We start from the raw sequence: 24,541 nt of genomic DNA, 5'->3' as shown, positions 1-24,541 counted from the left end.
TAAAAAACAAAACAAAAAAAACAAAACAAAAAAAACCCAATAAGCTTTTTTGACCGCTTTTTTGACCGAATCCTTAAATTAATCAATCGAATTATTCCGAATAATTCTCTGCCCGAATAATTCCCGAATCCGAATTTTCTAACTATGGCCCCTAGTAGGAGTCAAACTTAGGATGTTCGAGTTTATGACTGTTCCAACATCAATTTCGTAATACATAACTTAAAAAAAAAAAAAAAAATCCAAAATCTTGTTGAGCAATGTGGCTTTGCTAAGATATTATTCATTATGTCAACATGGTCAACACACTCACAGAACGATTCATGTTCAATTGGCGTCGGGAGTCATCACTTTATAAATACTTTTCCTAAGATGTATTAGTTTCAGCTCAATTTCAAGGTCTGTACATTGAAATTGAATTGAAGATGATATTATGAGAAATATAACCCTTTGAATCAACTTCAAATGCATTGGTGAAAAAATAGATCAAGCAAAGAGAGATATAATCAGTTACCTAACAATTATGTTCAACTAGTTTAATGTTAAAAAAATAAAAAGAAGTAAGTACATTTAATAAACAATGCGGATGGTTTATTGTTTTTTCCCATATCCTTGGAAGATAAATAGCAAAACGCGTTTTTACTATGGGACACACCATCAGCAAGACTAATAATAGAGTCACCAATGTCAGTTTTGAAACTTAGGCATTTTGGTACATATACTTCCATTGAAATTATTAACTTGGAGAGAGAAGACCCCTCTATGAGTCTTTTGGTGATGGGGCCCAGGAAAGAAAAAAAAAATGGAAAAAAAGTAGTCTTTAGTACTCCATTGTTAGTCTGTGAAGAAGTACTTAACAATAAAAAAAAGATCAGTTTAATTTAGATGTCATTATTTTGGTTGTTGTTGTTGGTTTTTAATTGGGTCTGGATCTGAGTCTGAATCTGAGTCTGAATCTGAGTCACCATTCATTGGTTAGTCATGACGCGGCATAGAATGCAGAAGATCTGAAAAATATGGCGCGCGAGAGAGAGAGAGAGAGAGAGAGAATTAAAAAGGCAGCTAATCCGCGTTTCTGAAGTAATTGAAAAATCAAATCTGAATGTTGTTGTTGTGATGGATTAGTAATGATATATAGTATTACTTAAAATAAAGTCAATTAAATCATGATAGTTATGCTTGACTTGGAGTCAACCCCGACGACCTCAGACTCCAGACTCCAGACTCCAGAGGGCGATCAAGATCAATTCATCGATCCTTATATTAAGTTTGAACAAGTCTTCCCTTCCTTCCTTCCTTAATTCTTCACCTTACGTCGTCCTGACCTTTTGGCTGAGAGTAGTCAGGTGCTGAATGAAGTGGACAAATACCGGCTCCAGTAGCAAAGGGATTTTTTTCGTCCATCCCTTTGCTGTTCCTCTTTTTAATTATTAGGGTTACTTATGACTTTGTAGGAAAAACAACCTATTAAAAGCACCCTCTCTCTCTCTCTCTCTCTCTAGATTTTTTTATTCTTATTTTCTATTGGTAGTAAGGACAAAGTTAAAGACTTGTTGTTTCCCCCTTGATATAACGACAAATAGACTTTTGAGATGGATGATGAGCTCTGGTTTCCCTTGGGGAAAGACACACAATCACCCAAACTCCCAAGGAACCACCAAGAAATTTCATTTTATCTTAACCAGATCTGTTGTGCCGTTGTGGTGGGGGTGGGAGACTACGAGGATAATTAAAACCAGAGGAAGACAGGAAGTGGGCCCTTTTCTATCTTTCTTTATTGTATAAGGAAAAAAAAAAAAAAAAAAAAAAAAGGGAAAAAACCATTTATTTGGTAATTTCGGGGAAGAGACACAGACAGACAGAGACAGATTCGGAGAATTTATGTAGGAAATGCTCTTGGCTTTACACCGTGATCTCAGTGGAACCCTAAATGGATTTGTGATCTTAGAAACTCAGAGCAGCCCATGGGTCTTGTTTCAACGCGCTAGCTCGATCTTCTCCCTCAATACTTCTACTAGGTAAATGAGGACCCCACCGCAACCATTATCAAAAGTATTAATTTATGGAAAACGCGTGGAGCTTCACTTCACGGAGAGATTGAATGACTCTAGATTCTATCAAAAAAATTGAATGAGTCTAGATCCTCTATCTCCCCATAACTATCCTTCCACGTGTCCTATACATTTCAATGGAAAATAGACTCATGGTTCTCTCCAATATTTCTCCCTCCCTTGTTACGACTCTCCAGGGCCCGTTTGCTTAGAAGGGAGTTATGGGGTGGGATTGTTCGGATAAGAATATTTTTGCATTTTTCTAAAATATAACGATTTTAAAGGTGTTTGTTTGCTTAAGGGTGGAAAAGTGAGTAGGCAACTCAATTTTCTTGTCTGCCCATGTGGCAGGCAATTTCTCCCACCCCAAGCCTTCTCAAAGTCCTTTGAAATCAGTAGGACTACTGAGGGATTCCTTCTCCCTCTCTCTCTCTCTACTTTTTTCAGCGACATCTCTTGAGAGTCTGCTATTGCGGTTGCTAAGATGGATCTACAGAAAAAGAGGTAAAAAAAAAAAAAAAAAAGAAGAAGAAGAAGAAGAAGAAGAAGATCAACAAAGGCCATGAACTCCAACACTAGGAATGTTCACTGCCAATGGATGGAATCTTCAAAGGCTTCATCGACATTCCAAGCTGCATTCATTAAAAAGAAAAAAAAAATGATAGAGGCTAATGCATTTGACCCCATGATGCTGATGTGCAATTGCCATGGATTTGTCTCACCGTCCTCAAATTTAGCAAGTCCTAGTTTTTCCTCTTTCCTTCCCTCCATCTCTCTCCTCTAACCAAACACTGTTGGGGTGGGAATTTCCTTATTTTATTTCATCTTTACTTTCTTGTCTTTTACCTCACTAATATCTTTCATCCCACTAACATGTGAGTCCCATACTGACAACCCTTCCACCCCCAACTCCCTTCTAAACAAATGGGCCCTTAATGATAAGTAAGGTTTGGAGAAGGAAAGTGGGAGGGGAATCTGCCAAGCCCAATTCGAAAAAATTAATTTTAAATTATCAGCAATAAGTGGTGAAGTACAGTGAATATCCAACAGTTGGGAGGGCCCTGCCATAAATCTCAGCCGTTTGGACGCAAAAAAAAACCTGAGATTGGGCTTGTGTCAAGAAATTAGAACCTAGGTTTGGTGCAGTTGGGCCCTAATTGAAGCCTTAGGTAAGCCTAGAATCTAACCGAGCTTACGGCCAAACAAGCCCCCCACCCCCACCCCAAAGAAAAAAAAAGAACTAAGCCCAACTACGGGTTTTGATTGCTCGATTGGGCTCAGGCTGGGCATGTTAAACTGGAGGTTTGGTTCGGGCTCATATTGGGCCTTCTCTCCTAAGACCTTGAATGGGGCTCGATCGACTCTCCAGCCACGCGTAGGTAGTACGAGTAGGCAGAAATCAAAACCGAACCAAATATTTAACCAGTTTCCAAGTTCCCAACTTGAAACAGGTTTCTAATTAGTTTGTAATCAGATCCAATTGTGCGGTTTATTACTAGTTGGGCTTGTTTTGTTCTTGATTTTTCATTATATGGTTGATAATAAATTTAAAACGATTTGGTTTTAAATGGTTCTAACTGTTTAGAACCGACAATTTATCGGGCTCAAAATCAAAAGCGAATCAAATAATGGGTTCTGGTTTAAATACAATTCAGTTTCAATAAATTAACAAGTTCATTAGTTGTTAGGCTGGCTACAAAACTTTTAATCATCTCCCAAAGGAATATGGGTAATTTAGTGATTAACAATAAGGTTTGAAGTTCTATTTGAAAACTTAAGATTCATCCAAAATTTAAAATATTGAAATCATTTCTCTTAAACCTACTACTACTTTCTATTATATATGATTATCTCATAACCAATGTATCTTTCATCATCTCCACCCTAATCCCTTTCTATTGTCAACACTATTTTTAGATTGGTTCTCAAAGAGTATAAGCGTTGTCATGGTTGTGGCACTTAATCAAAACTTAACATTGGCTACTTATCAAATAGTTATATTCTTACTTATCAAATAGTTATATTCTTAGGATCAATTTATACTTATTTATGATCATCATAGCTTTAATCTTCTTACAAGTGAGGCGGGATGGACTCTTATATCTATTATTAGCACAACAGTGTTTGCACGACTGGTGATTTTTTTTTTTTTTCTTCATTATTTTACCAAGAAATTGTTTGAATTGGTTTTCCTTCTAAAAGAATCCTACACGTAATAGTACATGGAATAAGTATTTATATTGTGAATTAACATTTCCAGGGCTCTTTGTAACCTCAGTGGTTTATATATCATGTATTCAATCTTGAGGTCAAAGGTTCTAGGCTTGTAGAGGCTGAGAAGGGCAAAGTTGAGAGGTATTTTCTAACTACCTCACTTTTTTTATTTGATATAGGTTTTAATCTCTCTCTCTCTCAATAATTTAAGGAAGAGGGTCCCTAAAAGACAATGTGGCCTCTACACGTGGGCCAATGGGAGCATTAGTTGAAGCATAACAATGGTGGGATTTTCACATTTTATGAGGGGTGGTGCAGTCATTTTGCTCCCCATTGTGTCTTGTAGTAGGACCACGTCGCCTTTAATGCTTCGTTTTCCATTTAAGGAGATAGGGAACATGATCGGGCATCAATATTTGTCCCAAAAATATATATAGTAGATTTATGGAGAAAAATATATATAGTACGCTTATACCGAGAAAATTTATAAGGTAGGTTTATAAAGATCACTTGTTCAAACTGGGACTAAAATCAATATATTTACATGAGAGTGAGACACAAGAATTGTGACAACCGACAAGATAAGGATGTGGGAAATAATGATGGCTCCACCTTATTGTTGTAATAGCTTCAGGGATTGAGTTTTTCTTCACCCACTGTGAAAGAGTAATTCTTTCATGATGATCATCAATAATGTTGGATTACATCTCTGGAAAAGGTAATTTTGACTTCATGTAAATACGGGGTGCGATGGACATGATGACAGAAGATTCTAATCATAGGATCACAGCACCAAGAGGAACATGATGACAGAAGATTCCAATCATAGGGTCACAGCACCAATAGAGAATGGTGAAAGAAAAATGACCTATCTTTATTGGGTTTACTTGGGACCTTCTTTGTTATACTTTGAAGAGGTTAGTGGGGGCCTATTGAACATGAAATGATTTCTCATGGGCTTTGTATGTCCTCATACAGCACGGGTTAATTTGTACGTTCTCTCTCCCTCAAATAAATGTAGAGGGACACTACAGATGGCCTTGGCCGACCCTACCCACCCTACAAATGCAAACCCGTCGTGTAGGATGACTGAGCCCCAGTCCCTTCCTGATCAATGTGAGAGAGATATTTTTTAATGGGCTTTTATGTGTGGTTCCTCATCATAATGGCCCATGAAGTGTACATTCTACTGTATGATATGAGTGAGTACGTGGGCTTTTTTGGACTGAAGAATCTCATAGGGTCCGTGTCCCATAAAGAAACGACAAAATCCACGTCCTACAAAGTAAAGTAACTCCAGTGTTGGACACTTGGCACCACCCCCCACATTGCCACAAACCTTGGGATGGTGGTCCTTTCACAGCCCCATTTGTCATTTTCTTAAAAGTTCTTTTGTTTGGGACCTCGGGCTTTAGAAGAGGAAACCCATAAGAGACTCCTGGGCCACAACCAAACCACAAAGACGCACTTATTGATTTAGACCCATAGGTCCAGTCGGTAAGTTCCAAGATATATATGACAGGTTCTCTGTTCCCAAATATGGAAGAATCTTCCAGGAATCTCAACTGCCCCAATATATGTTATTCAGAGTCGTTTTAAGGTACTGTTATTATGCCTAAATCGGGTAAATGGACACGGGTTCTGTGGTAGCCTAGTAGGTGGTCCACCTTTTGCCAAGGCCTGGCACTGGCACTGTGGACTGTGGTCCTATTCCTTTAACTGTGAGACAAGTCCACCAACTTGCTAAGAGTCTAAGAACTAAGAAGGCCTTTGGAATTGGTTTAAAAGTCAACATCTTAAAAAGGCTTGACGGCAAATAAATTTCAGTTGAAGGAACCGAAAATGCTCTTCACAAAATTTTTGAGCCTCATGAGCCATCAGTCACCTTTTGAAACTTTTTTAAGGGACCCACAAGAAAACCCAGAAGGGGGCCCAAGAGGGTCCATGACCTTATTGGAAAATAGGAAAGATATTAATAGATCTGTGACTTAGGCTCTTATAGGCAATGTTTGTGTTTTTAATAACTATTTCGGAGTTTGAAATAGGTTTTATGTTTCTGATTTGTAAAGTAATTCTGTACAAATAAATGTTTTATAGTAAAACTTGGAAAAAAAGAAGAAAAAAAAAAGGTGTTTCTACTGCTATAGAAAACGCATTAAAAAGTATAGGATGTATATTAATAGAAGTATTTCTTCTGGTTGGTGGTGGTGGGGCAACGGTAGTGGTGGTGGCGGTGATGTTGGTGGAGGTGGTGGGCAACAGTAATAGTGGTGGTAGTGAACAAGGTGGTGAAGGAAGAGGTGATGGTGGTGGTGAGAGGCTTGAGAGTTTAATCGTGTGATCATAAAAAATTTCTCCTTTCATGCATATTTTTGTCCCAATTTTTTGTTTTTTTTTTTTAGTTGTTTCTCCAAACAGTTCTAAATATGTTTTTCTTACCTGATCCATTCCAAAACACACACACAAAAAAAACATATTAAATGTCACATACATATTCTATACAGAAAATAGGAGAAACACTAGAAATGATTTTTTGGAATATTGTTGTATAGAACCTTAGTTATCGTAAAAAAGACTTAATCCACTGACTAAAGCCCTAAAGCACTTTTCTAAGGAAAAGAGCCAGCCACCGAGGTAAACCCTAGATTGACCCCTTCTTAAGTTTTCATGCCTAGCATCTCATGTGATTTTATTTTTTTATTATTTTATTTTATTTATTTATTTTTTTTTTTGGGATAGAACATCTCATGTGATTTGTTTGTATAGGAAAGGAAGTGATCAGAGAATTTACACTAAAAAAAACAGAAGAAGATGTGATATGAGAATGGTTGTGATGGTACTATCATCTAGAGTAAGAGCCACCACACAAAGAACCTACAAATGGAAACAATAGATGCGGAAAGGTCCTTTTTATATTGTACCTAGCTTAGAAGACCTTCGTCCATGGTTTATATATTTTTACCATCTGGCAAGGTAATGCAGTAGTTTCAATATTTTTTTGGTAAAACAGTAATTTCAATAATTGGATAGATACTATATGCTTTAGTTTTGACCACTTTTCAAATTATACAGCCTAATTCAATCATATATGCTTTTTGTATCACCATTTTGTCCTTCTATTTTCAACAATTTATCAAAAGTGCCATCACTTCATTTTTCAAGTTCCATTAAAAAGTCAAGTGGCCAACTCTGTTTTAGACGCTTACCAAAAAAACAGACCTTCACATGGTGAGTAGGGACCTTAAGCCTAACCTGACAACATGGTTAACCCCCCCCCCCCACCACCCTCCCTCCATCCAAAAGAAAAAGTTGGGCCAAATCCATCTACCCATCTGTAAGTCCTTTAATTGATGAAATGTACAATAACATAAGAAAAAAAAAAAAAAAGATACGAAAGGCATGGCTAAATCTAATGTCTGGGACCTAAAGATGAAAATGGTTAGTTGAAAATTCAAAATTAAAAACATTTTTCTTCTCAATAAAATCAAGAATTGCAGAAGGCTGATTCAATTTGTGGAAGTGTTTTTTGTGGGAAAGTATAGACTCTACATGTTTACAAAGGTCTATGAGAACACATGAGAAAGTATTCGTAGACGTCATTTTCCATTTCATGGGGGTGGACCGGTCATTTTGTCACCCCATGTATTTGGCACATGGGCCACTCCCCTGTAGAAACTTTTTTCTTATATATATTATGTGGGTATCCTGGTGGTCTTTCCTGAAGCCTTGTGGCTCAACAAATGGGACGGCCATATATAACTTTTTCAATTGAAGGAAGTGAGAGAGAGACACAAATTTTGATAGACCATTTGCATACCCAACCTTTTCCATCCAGCCTCCCGAATCAACTTATTTAGATCAAAATCAGCTGATGCCAATCGCAATTGAAAAAGTTTCATATGCCCGTCCCATTGGTTGAGCCACAAGGCTTCAGGAAAGACCTGAAGCGAGAGATAGACACAAATTTTGATGTACCATTAGCATACCTAGCCTTTTCCATCCAGGCTCCCGAATCAGCTGATTTAGATCAGAATCAGCTCATGCCAATCCCATCGATTGCCGACTGAATCAGCCAGTATAGCACCATATCCGGATTCCACTCTTTAAAATCCTGGGAACAGTAGAACACCATGGATGGAAGTATCCCATTCCTAAACTCAAATTTAGAGCATCAAAAGATACAGATTCCATTGCAATTTGCAAGTGTTAGAAACAGAAAATAAGAAAAGGTAGGCATTGGGGAAGAGGACTTAGAGAGAGGAGTAGATCAGAGGAAAATTCTCGATTAAATAAACCAAGGCCGACGACCACCAGGTAATTTAAGTTCCTCCCTCCTTCCAATTATTTTTTTTTCCTTTTAAGGATGGAGGATTCTGTGTCTTAACCTTTTGGCGTCTTCTCTCATCCTACAGAGATAGTTGCCTTGAAGATGAAATAGCTTTTGCAGGTTGAGAACATAAAGCTGCTCCCTCTCTTAACAACATTAAAGAGCTTGTGTCTGTGTTGAGTGTGAGGTTGTGGAGCAGAGAAACCCAGCTCGGATAAAGAGTAAGCTTTTTGCTGCTTTCAGTTTCAGGGGAGGTGTGAGAAAGGAGGGAACAAAGAGGGACAGCAGAAAATTTGATTTCAAGAAGGGAAGCAACCTCTTTAGCAGTTCGTTGAAACCATTCTATTGGTCACTTCTCAAATAATGCATTCAGGCTATCATTACATTACATTACATTTCCACCTTCCCTATTAAAAACCCCCAACTTTCTCTTTGGCAGGGTCGCAGCTCTTCTCGCTCCCTGCAATTTTCAGATTTCAGTGTTCAGAAAGCGAAAAAGCTTTTTATAATGGGTTTTTTACGTATTTATCTGTACATACACGTATTCATGTACAGATTAAAAGCAACACTACGACCTTGATGGCTTGAAATAAGGAAAACTATGACCTGGATGGCTTGATTTCATATACAAAGCTAAAAGAAAAAACCTGAAGTTCTAATCCCATTATTGCAGAAGCGAAAATTTTCCCTTTCTTTTCTTAATTTGTCAGCGCGATTTAGTTTCATATACAAGCATACATACAAAAATCACGAAAGGATTCAGACTCCAGAGAAATAGCGTCTGAGCAAAAAAAAAAAAAAAAAAAGCAAAAGAAGGGAAAGCCAAAAAAGATAAAATAGACGTTCAATTTCTTCCCTCCGCTTTCCATGCTCTCTCCTCAACTAGCGAGCAACCTCAGTCTGCAGAGATGCATTAAACTCCGCCTGCTCAACCTCCCACCTCGCCATTGCGACGACTTGATCGTGCATAGGCACGTAGTCCTAATCAAACGACAAGATGATCACAAACAAATATCATTCAGAAAACAATTTTTCCTATCTGCAGACACTCCCATTTCTCTTTTATAAACAAGAAGTGAAGACCCACCTCAAGCTTCTGAACGAGTTCCTTAGCCGTCGGAGCAGAAACGATTATTTGCCGCTGAGAAGGCTGGATGAAGCCATCGTCAACAGCTTTATCTATGAAGGTGAGTAGGTAATTGTAGTACCCGTCCACATTCAGCAAACCCACCTGTAGAAAAAATGGTTTCAGGTGATTTTGATTTTATCAAGTACCAGCGACGAACCAATTCCTGTTTATAACGGAGATATCTAGTGATGTAGCTTACAGGCTTCTCATGGATGCCCAGCTGAGCCCAGGTTATCACCTCCAGCAGCTCTTCAAGGGTTCCATACCCACCTGTCCATCAGTTTCAGTGACGAAGGGGAAAGTGAGAGAAAGTGTTCTTTATCACATTTTGGGTGATGAAGGAAGAGGAACAAACCTGGCAAAGCAATAAAACAATCAGAATGGCGGGCCATCTCAGCTTTCCTTTGGTGCATGTCGGCTACAGGTTTCACTTCCCCCACAGTTTCCCCTGTTATCTGATAAACAAAAACCCAATATTTCAATGACAGCATGCAACATTGGATCATTACCGCAGTAACAAATAACAACACAACAGCTGCATACATATCCAGAAGATAAAGTTACAGACCTCTTTGGACATGAGAGTCTTGGGGATGATCCTGAAAAGCAAAATAATAATAAACAAGTGAAAAAGCAGGGGAGAAGCAGAGAAGAGCAAGAGTAAGTGGAAGAAATAATGGCATTAATCTTATGAGAATGAGGGCTGGACTGCTGGTGTTAACGTTACCCAAGAACATGGCCGCCACCACGGTGAACAGCTTGAGAGACCAAACCCATCAACCCAATACTCCCACCGCCATAAACAAGATTCAGCCTCCTCGAAACCTTCGCAGAATCCCAACATATAATAAAGGTCAGATAAGACTCAAAGAGGGAGAAGAAGAGGGGGAAAATAAACAAGAGAAACAAAAAATGAGAAGTGAGAAATCACTCACTCATTTGAGAGGAAAAGAGAAGTGGATTGAAAAAGTACTCACAAGCTCTTGGCCTAATTCGAGGGCAGCATCTCGATAGCAGTTTCTCTTTCCAGTACTACTCCCACAGAAGACACAGACCCGTTTGAACCTCGACTTCACCACTTTGTCCTCCATTTCTCTTCTCCTTGTCTCTCTCCCTTTCAATCCCGATTCTCACCCAAGTAAGTAGTAGCCTACACAGAGAGAGCAGTGTGAGTGGAGTAACGACTCTGTTTATGGTGCTAGGCTACCATCGACTCCCAATTGCATAAATAAATAAGAAAAGGTCGTAGTAGAGTAGTAGACCAGTAGTAGCGTAGAGAGAAATATGAGTGAGACAAAAAGGTAACAGTGACTACACGGCAGAGGAGAAACGAGAAAGGCTTCTTCTCTCCTACGTGGTATGATGAACGATGATGAGACCTTTCCTTCCTTGTTCCTCCCTCGCCGGTCACCTCCTTCCACTACTCAACTCCCAGCTTTCCAATCCTTTCGTGGGAAAAAATCGCCTGCAATTTTGATCTCGGACAATTTCGTGAAATACCATCTTCAGGGGTGACACGTGTATTGATATCAATGCAATGGTCCAAATTTGATTTACATGACTCTTTATTGATTTAAGATTTTATTAATTATACCAGATCTGAACTATTGCATTGATATCAATACACGTGTCACCCCTTGAATATGGTATTTCACAAAATTATACGAGATCGAAATTGCAGACGATTTCAACCCCCTTTCTTGTGAAGAAAAAATTATTAACAGAAAATACAGGTCCAAGTCAAACGTCAAACTAACCCACCAATATATATAGGATAAGGGAAGGGAAGAGGGACACATAGTAGTTGAAAAGATCCTTCCGTACATATTTGCATTGATTCCACATTAATCCTAACCAGGTTGGTTTTTATGAACCGTTTCTCCATTTAGTTAAATCCTTGTCACTACTCTTCCCAAATTTCCCAAATCCAGAGTATCAAGTAAAATGAAAAGAAAAGAAAAAAAAAAAGATATCCGATCATGTCCTTTATGTTGAGATACAAGATGTCGTGAAAAAATGTTTTTACCCCTTTGATTGGATATTTGTGGTCACACTTCAGTCATTCATGTAATGGCCACACGACTAGGTAGCATTCTTTCCCCCCATAAAATAACCCTTTCTATATTCCTCTTCTCACTCTTTATAACCACCCTACTTTTCATGTCCAAAACATCAAATAAAGAATGCTACCTCATCCACCTGGATTATATCATATATATGATAGCTTATGCAATTATTGACATACCTCCGATTAAATAAAAAATTCCATCTATATTGATACTCTAGCATGCACTCTCAAGCTATCTTTGGAAGCTAAGAAAAAATATATATAAAAAATAAGACAAAAATCATAAGGGACATTTTTTGTTCAATAGTACTTCATTAAGGCTGTGTTTGGTAGCCAAGAGAAGAAAAGAAAAGAAAAGAAATGAAAAAAGAATCTAGAAAAGAAAAGAACAGAAAAGAGAATAAATGAAATGAAATGGTGAGAAAATAAAAAGATGATGTATATTTGGTAACCAAGAGAAGAAAAGAAAAGAAAAGAAAAATTCAAAAAATTTTGAATTTTAGGAGAGAGATAGACACATAGGAAATTATTGTGTAATCATTATTTTTTGTTTTATTTTCTTTTCATATTTTCTCATGTTTTCTTGTGCTTTTTGCAAGAAAATTTTTGAGAGAGCAAAAGAAAACTTCACAATTCCCAAGAGAAATTTTGAATTTCAAAAGATGAATATTCTCTTGATGAAGACATATCAAGTGGAAAGAAAAAATTTTCACCTAAGAAAAAAGTGTATTTTTTTCTTTTCTTTTCTTTTCTTGGCTACCAAACATACTAAGTTTAGTATGTCCTGAATTGAACTGAGGAATATTTTTTTTTTATTTCAAGATTCATTTTAAAAATGATGAAGTTTTCTTATACCACTAAACATAGAGTCTTGCCAAAAATAAATAAATAAAAAAAAAATTTTTTTTTCTTCTATTAAGACCTAAAAATAGTCATAATATTTTTATTTTTTTTCTATTTTATTTAATTTTTTTTCTCCATCAATCAGCCTAAAATGAAAAATTCCCCCCTCCCTTTACCATAGGGGTATTGGCACAAGTAAGCATAATGACGTGGTGGCAAAGTGCACGTTTAGACCACCAAAATAAGATCCTATAAATAAAAGATGGGTTAGTTTACTGTTGTATTGTAAATTGCAGAAATATAAAGGTCGGGATAATAGTTTCTCTAAACCGCCACACTCTTTTTTACGCATAGTCAAATCTGAAATTCTGATGACGTGTTGAGTTAATCTGAGCCCTTCTTTTTCCTCATTATTACAGTTATAATAATAATAATAAATTAATAAATAAAGATCACCTCAATTGCTATTCGACCAATGTACTTGCTTTTGCTTCTGTCGCAACTAAACGTAATACATAAAAAGCTTTCTACTGTCAAAAAATTATAAAATATTTGGATAAGGCAAACCCAAAACTTCCCTCTTGTCTCTCTCTCTCTCTCTCTCTCTCTTTCCCTCTCCGTACGTATGATATACCTCTGTCTAGGATAATAGGGGTATATCCTATCATGTGCATGTCCTACTATGCTACAGTAACCCCATTAGTGGGAGATTTTCGTTGGTTAGCTAATCAATCATTTATGAGCTGATCAGAGGAATAGGGTTTTTAGGGTTTGTACCAATTACATGATTAGGGTCGTACACTTGTCTCATCCGGATAGCCTTCATCATATACATTCTTTTTCAACGGATTGTTTTCCTCTAAACTCACTTCTAAGTAATATACCATACATATGCCGAGCATCTATTCCAATCCGACCGTGGATTATTTGGGTGCTTCTCACTAACTTGTTGTGGGCCCCCCTGACGGTTGCTTTGATGACACATGAGACTTTCTACCACAAGTCTGGACTCTGGTATTCAACAATTGCCGCGCATGGTCTTCTGTTTTGAGTTTTGATCTGTACGATACTTATTTGACACGTGTGTCTTCAGAATGCTGTTGCTCCAGGATTGGCCTGCTTTGCTGTGACGGAATGATGGCCTTACCCCTTTTGTGGGCCCACTATTTTGCAAATGCAAAAATTATATACCACTGATTCGACGATATGATCAATGTGCAAAAGCCTTTATTGACAGTCCGATTGGAATCCTTTGTTGAACTCCGGTTATATTTGGAATAGATACCGGCTGAAGAGCCTATGATGGTAGCCAATTGTTTGGGAGTGTGGGACCTGGGGTTGGGGGGAGAAATCAATCAATTAAATCAAAGATTAATTACGAAAAGGATAATTTATAGCGCTACCCCTGTAAAATACCACAATTATAAGAACACCCTTTTTATTTCACTAAATTAGACTTAAACTCCCTACAACCAATCACGGTTAAGTCAAGAGTTAAAATGATCATTATACCCTTTTCGACCACTCACCCCCTTCTCAGAAATGTTCCTTGAGCCAGAAAATTCCCTACCCAAATGATTGTTGCTTGGATTTCTCTCCATTTGATAGACTTTGTTTTCCAAATTCTGCAAATTTTCCCGGGTGAAAGGGCTATCAGAAGGTCGAGGAGTTTTACCAAAGGCATATGTTTTCAAGATCAACATCATCCTCAAAATCCGGGTGACACTGGCTTTCATTCATATTGCATCTTATAGGAGGGTAGTCATGCGGGGGAAATTCAAATTGGGATTCAACATTGTCAACCAGGTTGGGGTTACGATTGTGAGGACTCTTTTGGCCCTCCACCTCTGCCTCAGTGAGCCCAAGACTCAACACCCTGTGTGTTTGTATGCTTGTACCTCATAGTTAAGAGATTGGATGGCCTGATCTCTGTTATACAATAAGTCTTCCAATGCAAGAAGCTCTTACTGACAGCTTGGGTTCATTTTATGGTACAGTTAAAGAAACGGCTCAGGATTGCAGGTTGGAAAGTCGAAAGAAAAAGATGAATTATTTTTCACACACAGAGGAGTATTCTAATTTGAGAAAGCTTGATAATGCATCAGATGTGGGAGATGACACGAGTGACCGAGTATATACCATTGCCTCTGTCGATAATGGAGTATCTTATAACAAAATTGCTGAGAACAAACCTACTATTAGAATTTGTGAAGAGCAAGGGGAACGATCAGGTTTCACTGTTTGCAGGCCCTCTCAGATCTGTGAATTATCGGAGAATGTGTCATTGAACACAAAGGTTGGGCGCGCGAGCGAGCGAGAAAAAGAGGAAGATAAATTTTTTTTCCCATTATTTTTCTGTTAGGTCTTGCTAGTCGCCGTGAGGTCCTGTGGCTCATCGTCGGTTGCTGTCCATCGTTGATGCTGCCACCATTGCTTTGAACGACGGGCGGTGATCCAAATCTACAATTTGGGTGAAATAAATAATAACTTATTATAAGAGTATTTTAGATACTTCATACTTAATTAAAGGTATTTTGGTATTTAAAATAAAATATAGTTGCTGGCATCAACATAAAAGATATATTCTTTAACAGTGACTAACGGTAAGAGATTTGAGTCTAATTTGACGAAACAAATAAGATGTTCTTATAATTGTGGCATTCTTTATGGGGTGGCGTTATAAATTACCTTTATGAAAATAGATCAATTGCTCATACGTATAAATCAAAATCCAACATCTATCTTTTTAATTTTTAAATATATCTTTTTTTTTCTATCTTCGTAATGACAAGGGGAAGGACGGTTGTTAAATGCTGACATGTATTGATTGTATGAACAATGGATCCTATATGAAAATACTATCTCAAAGATTACTGTGTGTGCGATGGCCACTTGGTAAAAAATATAAATAGAGAGAATAATAAAAGGATTAGAGGGGATCATCGATGATGCTTTGGAACTCCGCAAGTGAGAAAGGCCGTAGGGTTGAAGGAAGCACAAAAGAGGGTGAGTAGCAGAGGTGAAGGCTCCACTACGTAGGAGAAAGGGGAGGCAGAAGAGGCGGCGTAGGCCCAGCCAATAATGATTATTTAATAAGGTCTGCGCCGGCGCGGATACATATGAGTCATTAAGGATTCATGAACTGAGAGTGCTACCTAGCTATTGCTAGGAGCTACTAGCTACTAATTAATTACTTATTAGACAGTACAACAAGACTGATAGTCACATTATTAAAATTAATCATTTTTTGTATTGATCGAGTAATTAATGAGTGGGTGCCGGAATGAGAGAGGAGAAGAGTGACAACAACAGCTTCCTTCCTTCTTTCTCCGCCATGGGTGTCAATGAGGATCTAGCGGTTGGATGCATACTAAATCTTTTCAAATGTTGGATCTCAAAGTTATTCACGGTTCATCTCTAAGGGTTTGAGTCTCATTTTTTCTTGTTAATCATGGGTATCCAAGTTTTTGGCCTAACTAGCTCCGTAGATCTATATTGACCTCACAACTATATGAATCGAGTCTTACCGGGGTTAAATAAAAATTATTCAACTTTCACTAAAAATAATGAAGAGTACTAAGCACCTCATGTGAGTGACCCAAAGTATGCCTAGGGAAAATTAAACTTAGGACAATCGAGTTTACCATCCTTACCAAGTTCGTTATCCACCAACTACACTACCCCCTAAAAATCCTCCACGGGTTGAAGAGGATCCAAAGGCAAGATTAGGGGTGTCAATTCCTAAATCGAACCAGTAAAACTGGTCGGATCAAACCGATAACAATACGGGCTGAACTGAACCGAAGCCTTATTGGTTCGGTTCGATTTGGAGTATTGCAACCCCAAAATCAAATCGAACCGCACCAAAAACCGGATGAACCCGAAACCAAACCGAAACCGACTCAAAACTCAGACCAAAACTGAAACCAAACTGGTAAGAAACCGAAACACTCCAAAATTCATTAAAAAAACAAAATTTGCATAGTTTTGTATACATTGGTATGAAATGTCGAATCCAAACTGGACAAAAAATCAAAACCAACACGGTTACAAATCGATTTAAAAAATCGAAGACAAACCGAAACCAAACCGCATCGAAACCGAAATCAAACCGAAATCAAAATTTTCTTATTGGTTCGATTTCGATTTCAACTTTCTCACACCGAAATCGACTCAATCCAGATCAAAATCGAACCGGACTGACCGACTGACATCCCTAGGCAAGATTAAGGAAGCAGTCCGCTACTTCATTTCTTCTCCTTATTCTTCCTTGGTAATACACTGCAGTTAAGCAAGTAGCCTAAAAAGAAAGTATTAGGATAAGATTTAGACATTAATATTGGAGATAAGGATATACTTGGGTTGCTGCCAGGAGGCATCTAACTTTGAATTTAGAGGGAGGGTAAGGAATGAAGATTAAGTAGGACTGTTAGTGCTACTAGCCTACTATGCTACAGTGGTTGTGTGCAGATACGGAGGGATTTCGGTGTGATCATATAATATCATTTCATATCAAATCAATTGGATATTCCAATCACCTCCCATTAAAAGTTCTGGAATCCCTAGAGGGCGGAAGCAACTTATATTGAGCCACTGTTTTGAGTTTTGAGTTTTGAGTTTTGAGTTTTGAGTTTTGAGTTGACACTTAATGCTTCTTTCAAATACATACATAGCTACTATGTACATTCAAAAGATCAGAACAAGGATACGGTTCTATGTTGTAGTACATCTTTTATATATTATTATTTATGGAGAAAAAAACACAATCTGGTCATGCACTCCTTTCTCCATCCGAGTAGCCTTGATGCTACATAATTGATGGATTTCCATTCATTGTGGCCCAGGGAAACTAGGTCCATAATATAAATTATAGAAAAAGAGAACATTGTCTACTTGCGCACAGCCACTACACCAATGCATAGGCTCATCGTGGGACATATAGTAGCATCTAGGCATAGGGTACTGCCGTTTTTCATGCCCACCTATTTTTGAGAGTAGGCAGACAAGCAGACAAGGTTATTTTCATCATCGTCATTGAACAAAAACCTAAGTTTTGCGGATAAGAATATGAGAATTAGTTAAACCCCAACCACCCCACCCAAATAAAATGTCCCTTCTCTGAGGAATAAGGTTTGGGGTGAATCCTCTTACCCTTCCCATGTTGAACTCATAGTAATCCCAATTGTCAACAGCATTGAGCTCATCCTATACGATCTGAAAGAGAAAGACCACTTGGGTCCCATTCTTCTACATTCTTGGAAGTTGGAACCCTTTAATAAACTTCGAAGAAACAACCAAAGAGAGATCAGTCATAGAATTTTGTCAAATATTCATTTATTTATTTGTATTTTTTTCTTTTTACTATTTGTTAAATTATTTTAATATGCGAAGTGGGTAGGTCATGGATGATGTATCAATCATCCTCCCTCTTTATTTTTCAAAAATTTCGTTCTTTATTTATTTATTTTTTTACCTCAAAGAATCTATATCATCACCTTTTGGCCAAGGCCCACTTCCCTTTCAAATTCTTTGATTCCTTTCCAAGACTTCTTCAAAGTAGCTATAGTAGTAGTCAATAGTACACTACAATCTTAAAATTCCTTGGTTGTCGACTTCAGTCACATACATATTTTTGGAAGAAGAAGAAGAAGAAAGTCACTGACATAAAAGGTTTTAAAATTTAAAATAAGTTTAATCCAGGCCACCACCCTAGCGGCCAACACACTACAAACATCCCCTTCTTTTGACTAAACCTACCACTCTCTTTCTACTTTATAGCTTATCTATCCATCCATCTATCTATCACACTTCTTCAGTTTTCACTAGGATGTGTTCCACATAAAGAAGCCATCATGCATCATCAAACAAGTATTGATTGGATCAGGCCCATCTCAGCGTAGATCCATGCATATCAAGACATGGACAAATTGTTTAAAGGCTTCCAGCCGTTGGATCTACGTTACACACCATATTGCGTGACAGAAGGTCTTCATCCAAATTGAAGAGTGGGGTAGGATCCAAGATCAGCGTTTGCGTGTACCACTTTGACAAGGCAAAGGAGCAGTTTAGAACCAATATGAAAATGAAATTTGACTCAAAAAACTTTTCCTCCCTCTTACTTTGGGAAAATTCTATCAACCTCAACGACCCAATTGAGAGCATAGAATTGTCGTATCTTTGTCTTTTTGGATTGGTTCACATATTTTATAGGACAAAACATTATTATTGTTAATATTATAATATTGTTGTTAGGCTTTTAAATATATTTTGATTAGTCACATTCATATAAAAAGTAGTATTCCCCCACCTCATCACTTCACCTCCCTTTTGTTAGGAAGATGTCACTCTTCAATGTTGTTTTCAACTCTGTCATGTCTTACCATATCATCACTGCCATGTGTTTTTCTCACGGTCAGACTTATCAGAACTTTCCGCCAACAAATATGGAGTTCCCGATTAGGGTTTTAAGGATCGAAATAATCGAAAGATATTCATCTGATACTTTGAAGTTAAAACTAAGGATGTAAATAGATTGAATTCAGATGTGTTCAGATCTAGACATTTTTTTTTTTATTGAATTTAATTATTTCTAAATTGATATGAATACAAATTGAATTCAGATCTTTCACCTCACAATGAATATAATTTTTCTTAATCCATCTTTCTAAGTTGCCTTAGGCTATGTTTGGTAGCCAAAAGAAGAAATGAAAAGAAAAATGAATATAGAAAAGAATAAAAAAAATAAAATGATAAAATATATATATATATATATATACCATTAGAAGAAAATAAAAGTTTTTGTATTTTTTTTTGTGTTTTTGACAAGATTTCTTTTTACAGCAAAAGAAAACTTCGCCATCCTCAAGGTGAGTTTGAAATTCAAAAAATATCTTCTCTGGTTCAAGACATGCCGAGAACAATGAAAAAATTTTAAACCGAGAAAATAGTTAACTTAGCTCTTTTCCTCATTCTCTAGAACATGACTAAACCTCTAGAATCCTCAAAATAATTAACTGATTATCTAATCGGATCGGTTAATTATTTTCTAGATAATTCGGATTTGAAATTAGATACCCTTTAGCCAGATATAGATACCCCCAAATGAATATAGATGTGGATTCAAATTCAAATTTCAGCAATTTATTTACATCCCTAATTTTTATTTTTATTTATATATTTTTTTTATGTACAAAAGGATAATAGATAACAGCAGGAGGCTCGAACTGGAGACCTCCTAAGCGAATACAGATGTGGATTCAAATTCGAATTTTGGCCATTCAATTACATACCTAATTAGAACCTGCTTGGGAATGAATGAGACATCAGTGGCATTTCCTTCCTCTTGTTTGAATCTTCCTCTGGCTTTTTGTGGTTTCCTGGTAGCTCCATCCCTCCCCCCTTATGTAGATCTATTTCTGCTCAATTGGACTTTCTTTCTTTTCAAGTTGGGCTCCTCCCAATTCAACATACTATGTTTACAACTAGTAGAAAAGTTTAGGCCTTGTGATTAGTCCGAACCTGGTCAGGGATGGTCTGCCTCACAGGGACAAATTAGTTTCCATTCCAACACTCTTTACCTTGACATAAATGTGGTAAGAAAATGCGTGCTGAGTTTGAAACTCGATCTGTGATGAGTCAATATCAGTTGTCAGCCGATCCATATCGGTACAGATACCTTACACAAGATCAAGAACACTAGACAGGGTAAACAAGGCCACTTCTCCCTCAAGATCGATATAAACAAAGCATATGATCGCCTTGAGTGGATCTTTCTCAAAACTGCTCTTCTCAATTATGGATTTGACAGATTATGGGTGGAGCGTGTCATGTTCTGTGCAGAGACTACTCAAATGAGCATTTTCTTGAATGGTGACCCGCTCTCGTTGTACCTTTTTGTCTTATGTGCTGAAGTCCTCTCCGCGAAGTTGGCTCTTGCCTTACAAGCCAAAAGAATTCAAGGTATTCAACTGTGTAGAAGGGGAGATCAGACCTCACATATGGCTTTTGCAAACGATCTCATACTCTTTCCTTGGTGGCCACCGGAAATTGCTCAAAAAATTCTTTCCACTCCCATCCCTATCTTTCCAATTCCAGATCAATTGATTTGCCAATGCGTCAGGTAAGTTTTTTGTAGCATCTGCCTAAAGACTCACTATATTTGTCTCTCCTCCCATTCCTTAGCTGCGGGTCCAGCATTTACCTACCCCTCCCAAGGCTCAAATACTTATCTGGAAAATCCTACTTCAAAACTTCCTCTTCCAGATCTCCTTAACCCTCGCGGCTTCCATCTTGATCCCATATGTGCCCTATGCTCGCCCGCTCCACAATCCCCATCACACCTCTTCTTACATTGCCCTACTGTTCATCAAGTGTGGATGGAATCTTCTTCCACACACTCTCTTCCAAAAACCCTTCACAAATATTACGGAGTGCCTACAGATGACCTGTTTCTGTCCACTTCGAACCAATGAATCCAATCTTAGGGTTGCAATATTTTGTGCAGCTCTTTGGAATATTTGGACAAGTTATTGGGGCTGGGTATACAATAGGGATCCATTCAACATTAGAGCTATTGTCCGATGCACGATCAGTACCACCTTCTCATGTCTGCCCCCTTCTGTGAATGCTCATGCTCCAGCACCTCGAATTGTTCGTTGGCTTCCTCCACCGGTGAATGCGTTGAAAATCAATGTGGATGGTTCGTCCAAAGGAAATCCTGGTCCTGCAAGCTTTGGTGGGGTTTGCAGAACCTCTTCAGCCTTATGGATTGGTGGATCTTATGGCGGGATTGGTACCACTTATGCACTAGTAGCTGAAGCTTCAGCAGTTAGACAGGCCTTGATCTTTGCCTCAAATTTCAACCAGCTCCCCATCATCATCTAAAGTGATAACCTTTTGGTCATTGATCTTCTTCTTCGTCGAAGATCTGCTTGTCCATGGCGCATTGCTCCCATCATACATGACTACTATCTTCTTGCTGCTCAATTCCATAGCATCAGCTTCCAACATTCTCTCTGAGAGGGCAACGCTGTGGCTGACCATTTGGCATCTGTTGCTGCATTGAAGCAACCTTCACTTATGTATCTAGCTACCCCACCCCCTGACCTCTCTTCTTTGCTGTTTGCTGATATGGCTGGAACTTTGTTCCATCGTCAATAAGATCCTCTTTTTATCAAAAAATAATTGGTACAGATACCTAGCCAATACCTGATTAGTTGTATACAATTTTTTTTTTTGGGGGGGTGTGGTTAAAATAATAAAAAAAGAATGAAATCAGAATCTTGAGGGGGAAAATCATCCGATCCAATCCGGTACAGCTGATTCATATAGGTATCGGTCATCATCGAAACCGGGAACTAAATCCTTGATTTGAACATAGGTTGGGGCCCATGTTGGCCACCTCTATTGGGTCAGGTTCAGTTTCAATTTGGGTACTCATCACAGGCTAAGTCAATATTTGTTGGGTCGGAATCTAGGTGACCTCCTACCAAAAAAGAAAAGAAAAAAAAGAATCTAGGATATAGGAGACTTTTAAACTATAAGGAAAATAAACAGAGGTAAAGAAACCAAGGTCTAACTTTCATTCAAGCCAAGGGAGGCAACCAGCATGTAAATTTCGTAACAGGAGCACCCCAGTCCAACAGGTGACTCGCTACTATGGATACTTGGTTGATGGTTTCCCAAGAGACGGTCCTTGAGTCCATTGTCACAATAATGACAAAAACTCTTAAGGTTTCAGGGAAACCGAAAGAACATTAATATCAGGATTCAGTTTTGATGAACCAAATTGTACACCTCACAAATGTGCTATACATTCAGATCCTGTATTGCTTCTTATTCAGATCTACCACATACATTCATCACAGACGTGCAAAGAAAAACATACCACCAGAAGCTTTGCGCTCTCCTTTCAGTTCTACAACTGGAAGCTTGAAAAAGAGAAGAAAGTATAAATAAAGATGGGGTATGGAATTAAAGAGGAGAAAGTATAAATAAAGATGGGTTATGGAATTAAAAAGGAGAAAGTATCAATAAAGATAAAGTATGAAAATAAAAGCATTTTCAACTTACATTCTTTTTTCAATCAATCTAAAATCTTGTGTTAAAAGTGACCACATAAAATAGGATTTGCGGAAGTTGTTAAAACAAAATGAAAGAACTATAGTAGGTCAGACTCTTAAAGTTTAACAACAAAAAAAGCTTGCACCGGCCCAATACAAAACGATAAGCTTTATTTACGCGTAAAGTAAGATCAGTAAAATAAAAAAAGTAATGCATATTAAAATGGCGTATTAATATGATAGGAAATTATGCTCAATTTACAGGACGGTTTTTCTTTCCTTCCATAAGCCTTTCCGTAATGCAAACAGGAACACTATATTGTGTTTCAACCCTCCCAGCAACCCTAAAACATTGAGCCCCAAAAGCATATTTGGAGAAAGAGAAGACAGATTTCTAGATGTTAACAGTGTTGAAAGTTACCTTGATCTGTATGACTACTTGGGTTTGCACCTACGAGATCCCAGACATTGCTAGCGAGTAATGGAGTCAAATGCCACCAAGAAAATCATCATTTTTGGGATGTAGGCTCAGGGTAAGACATAATACCCACTGAAGTCCTTAATTTCACTAATGCAGTGCTAACATTGAAACAGTGAAGGACAGTGGAAGATCAGCTTGCGACGGGGTCACAGACATAGGGACAGAACCAGATTGAAAGAAACCAGATGACTCTATGAACTGAAACTGATACAATTATGGAAAAGAACAAAAATAAAAGAAAGGATAGAAAAGGATATGATCAGGAATCACCACCAGTAGCCCAACCTTGGAATCACCACTAGAGAGGCTACTGAATCACCATAAAACAAAAGGTCTGAAGCCTAACTTTTCAATAATCATATCTTTTGGTTACATAGCATATCAGACCACTAATTTATAGACTAACCCCTTAACTTTCTATTCTTAACGACAACTCAAAAATTAGAAACCTCCCTCAATTCCTAAGCTTGAGAACGAAAGGAATCTGAAAGCGGAGACTTACTAGAGCTTTTGGACTTTCTAAAACTAAATTCAACAGTTCTCTAACAAACCAAAAGCAATAAAAATTAGTAGCTTAAAATGGACCCAATATAACCTAAATCTACTAAAAAACTGAAATGGAAATTAAAAACTACCGCCTAATCCCAAATAAGACTTCAATCCCTAATATTTGGGGTCATGGAATGGCAATTACAATAAAAAAACACAAAAATACTTGGCCCATACCAATATGACCTGTTGGACACTCACAATTAACCTTAGTGGTCCATTCTCCATATACTTTGACCCAACCGATAGCCAGGTTCACATCATTCACATTTTGTGGAGTCTACATCAAAAGACTCCAAAAAAACAAAAAATTGCTTTTTTCAGAAATGAAAGAGAGCAAAGAAAACAGAAAGAAAATCGCAGGAAAAAAAATTGAAAGGAAAAGACTTCTGGAACTTGGTAGAATTTGCTAAGTCAACTCAGTTCCGACTTCCAATTCAATCATTGAACTAATAGGATCATGGATGACAAAGATTTAACAGCTATATTACATGGGTTGGGTAGGGGACAATGTTACAGGTATGTCAAGGAGTCGGATCGCATGTTCCTGAAAAACTTAGGACACATGGTATATGCACAGAAATGGGTATGGGCCTGGGGCAGCAACAAATGTGTCAGAAAAAAAAAAAAAAAAAAAAAATCTCAACTGCTCATGTGTTCTAGCAACATCTAGTCCCAAGTTTATTCTTCAACAAAATCCCAAAAGAAGTGGTTAGAGAAACAAAGTAAATATTAAAGCCATGAACACTCAAACGTAAGTAGACTCGACGACAAATCCCAAAAATTCTAAAGTCATCTAACTAGAAATGCATAATTGCATT

The 24,541-nt window shown here is 37.7% G+C and overlaps 2 protein-coding genes and 1 long non-coding RNA gene across 3 annotated transcripts in view; 1 reads left to right on the top strand and 2 right to left on the bottom strand.

Moving 5' to 3' along the window:
* Positions 1–8,005: 8,005 nt before the first annotated feature.
* LOC122083930 lies at positions 8,006–8,977 on the top strand. The gene is made up of 2 exons (XR_006141760.1): positions 8,006–8,576; positions 8,675–8,977. It is a non-coding gene; the product is annotated as an uncharacterized LOC122083930 (long non-coding RNA).
* A 248-nt stretch (positions 8,978–9,225) lies between these two features.
* Positions 9,226–10,942, bottom strand: LOC122083929 (cytokinin riboside 5'-monophosphate phosphoribohydrolase LOG5-like). The gene is made up of 7 exons (XM_042651871.1): positions 10,696–10,942; positions 10,446–10,543; positions 10,287–10,317; positions 10,074–10,173; positions 9,918–9,988; positions 9,677–9,820; positions 9,226–9,570 (listed from the first exon to the last, which is right to left on the bottom strand). Exons 1-7 carry the CDS (start codon positions 10,807–10,809, stop codon positions 9,472–9,474), a joined length of 657 nt encoding a protein of 218 aa, XP_042507805.1. The 5' UTR covers positions 10,810–10,942; the 3' UTR covers positions 9,226–9,471.
* Positions 10,943–22,489: 11,547 nt separating this feature from the next.
* Positions 22,490–24,541, bottom strand: part of LOC122084867 (expansin-like A1) — a 6,987-nt gene continuing 4,935 nt past the window's right edge. The window contains exons 3-5 of the mRNA XM_042653289.1: positions 23,275–23,375; positions 22,953–23,034; positions 22,490–22,558 (exon numbers count right to left, since the gene is read on the bottom strand). Coding sequence (XP_042509223.1) covers positions 22,490–22,558; positions 22,953–23,034; positions 23,275–23,375 — 252 coding nt within the window. The remainder of the gene's footprint in view (positions 22,559–22,952; positions 23,035–23,274; positions 23,376–24,541) is intronic.

This window comes from Macadamia integrifolia, chromosome 7 (genome assembly GCF_013358625.1).
Source record: "Macadamia integrifolia cultivar HAES 741 chromosome 7, SCU_Mint_v3, whole genome shotgun sequence".
Lineage (NCBI taxonomy): Eukaryota > Viridiplantae > Streptophyta > Magnoliopsida > Proteales > Proteaceae > Macadamia > Macadamia integrifolia.
Note: the sequence above shows the minus strand (reverse complement) of the source record. Positions and strands in the feature narration are given on the sequence as shown.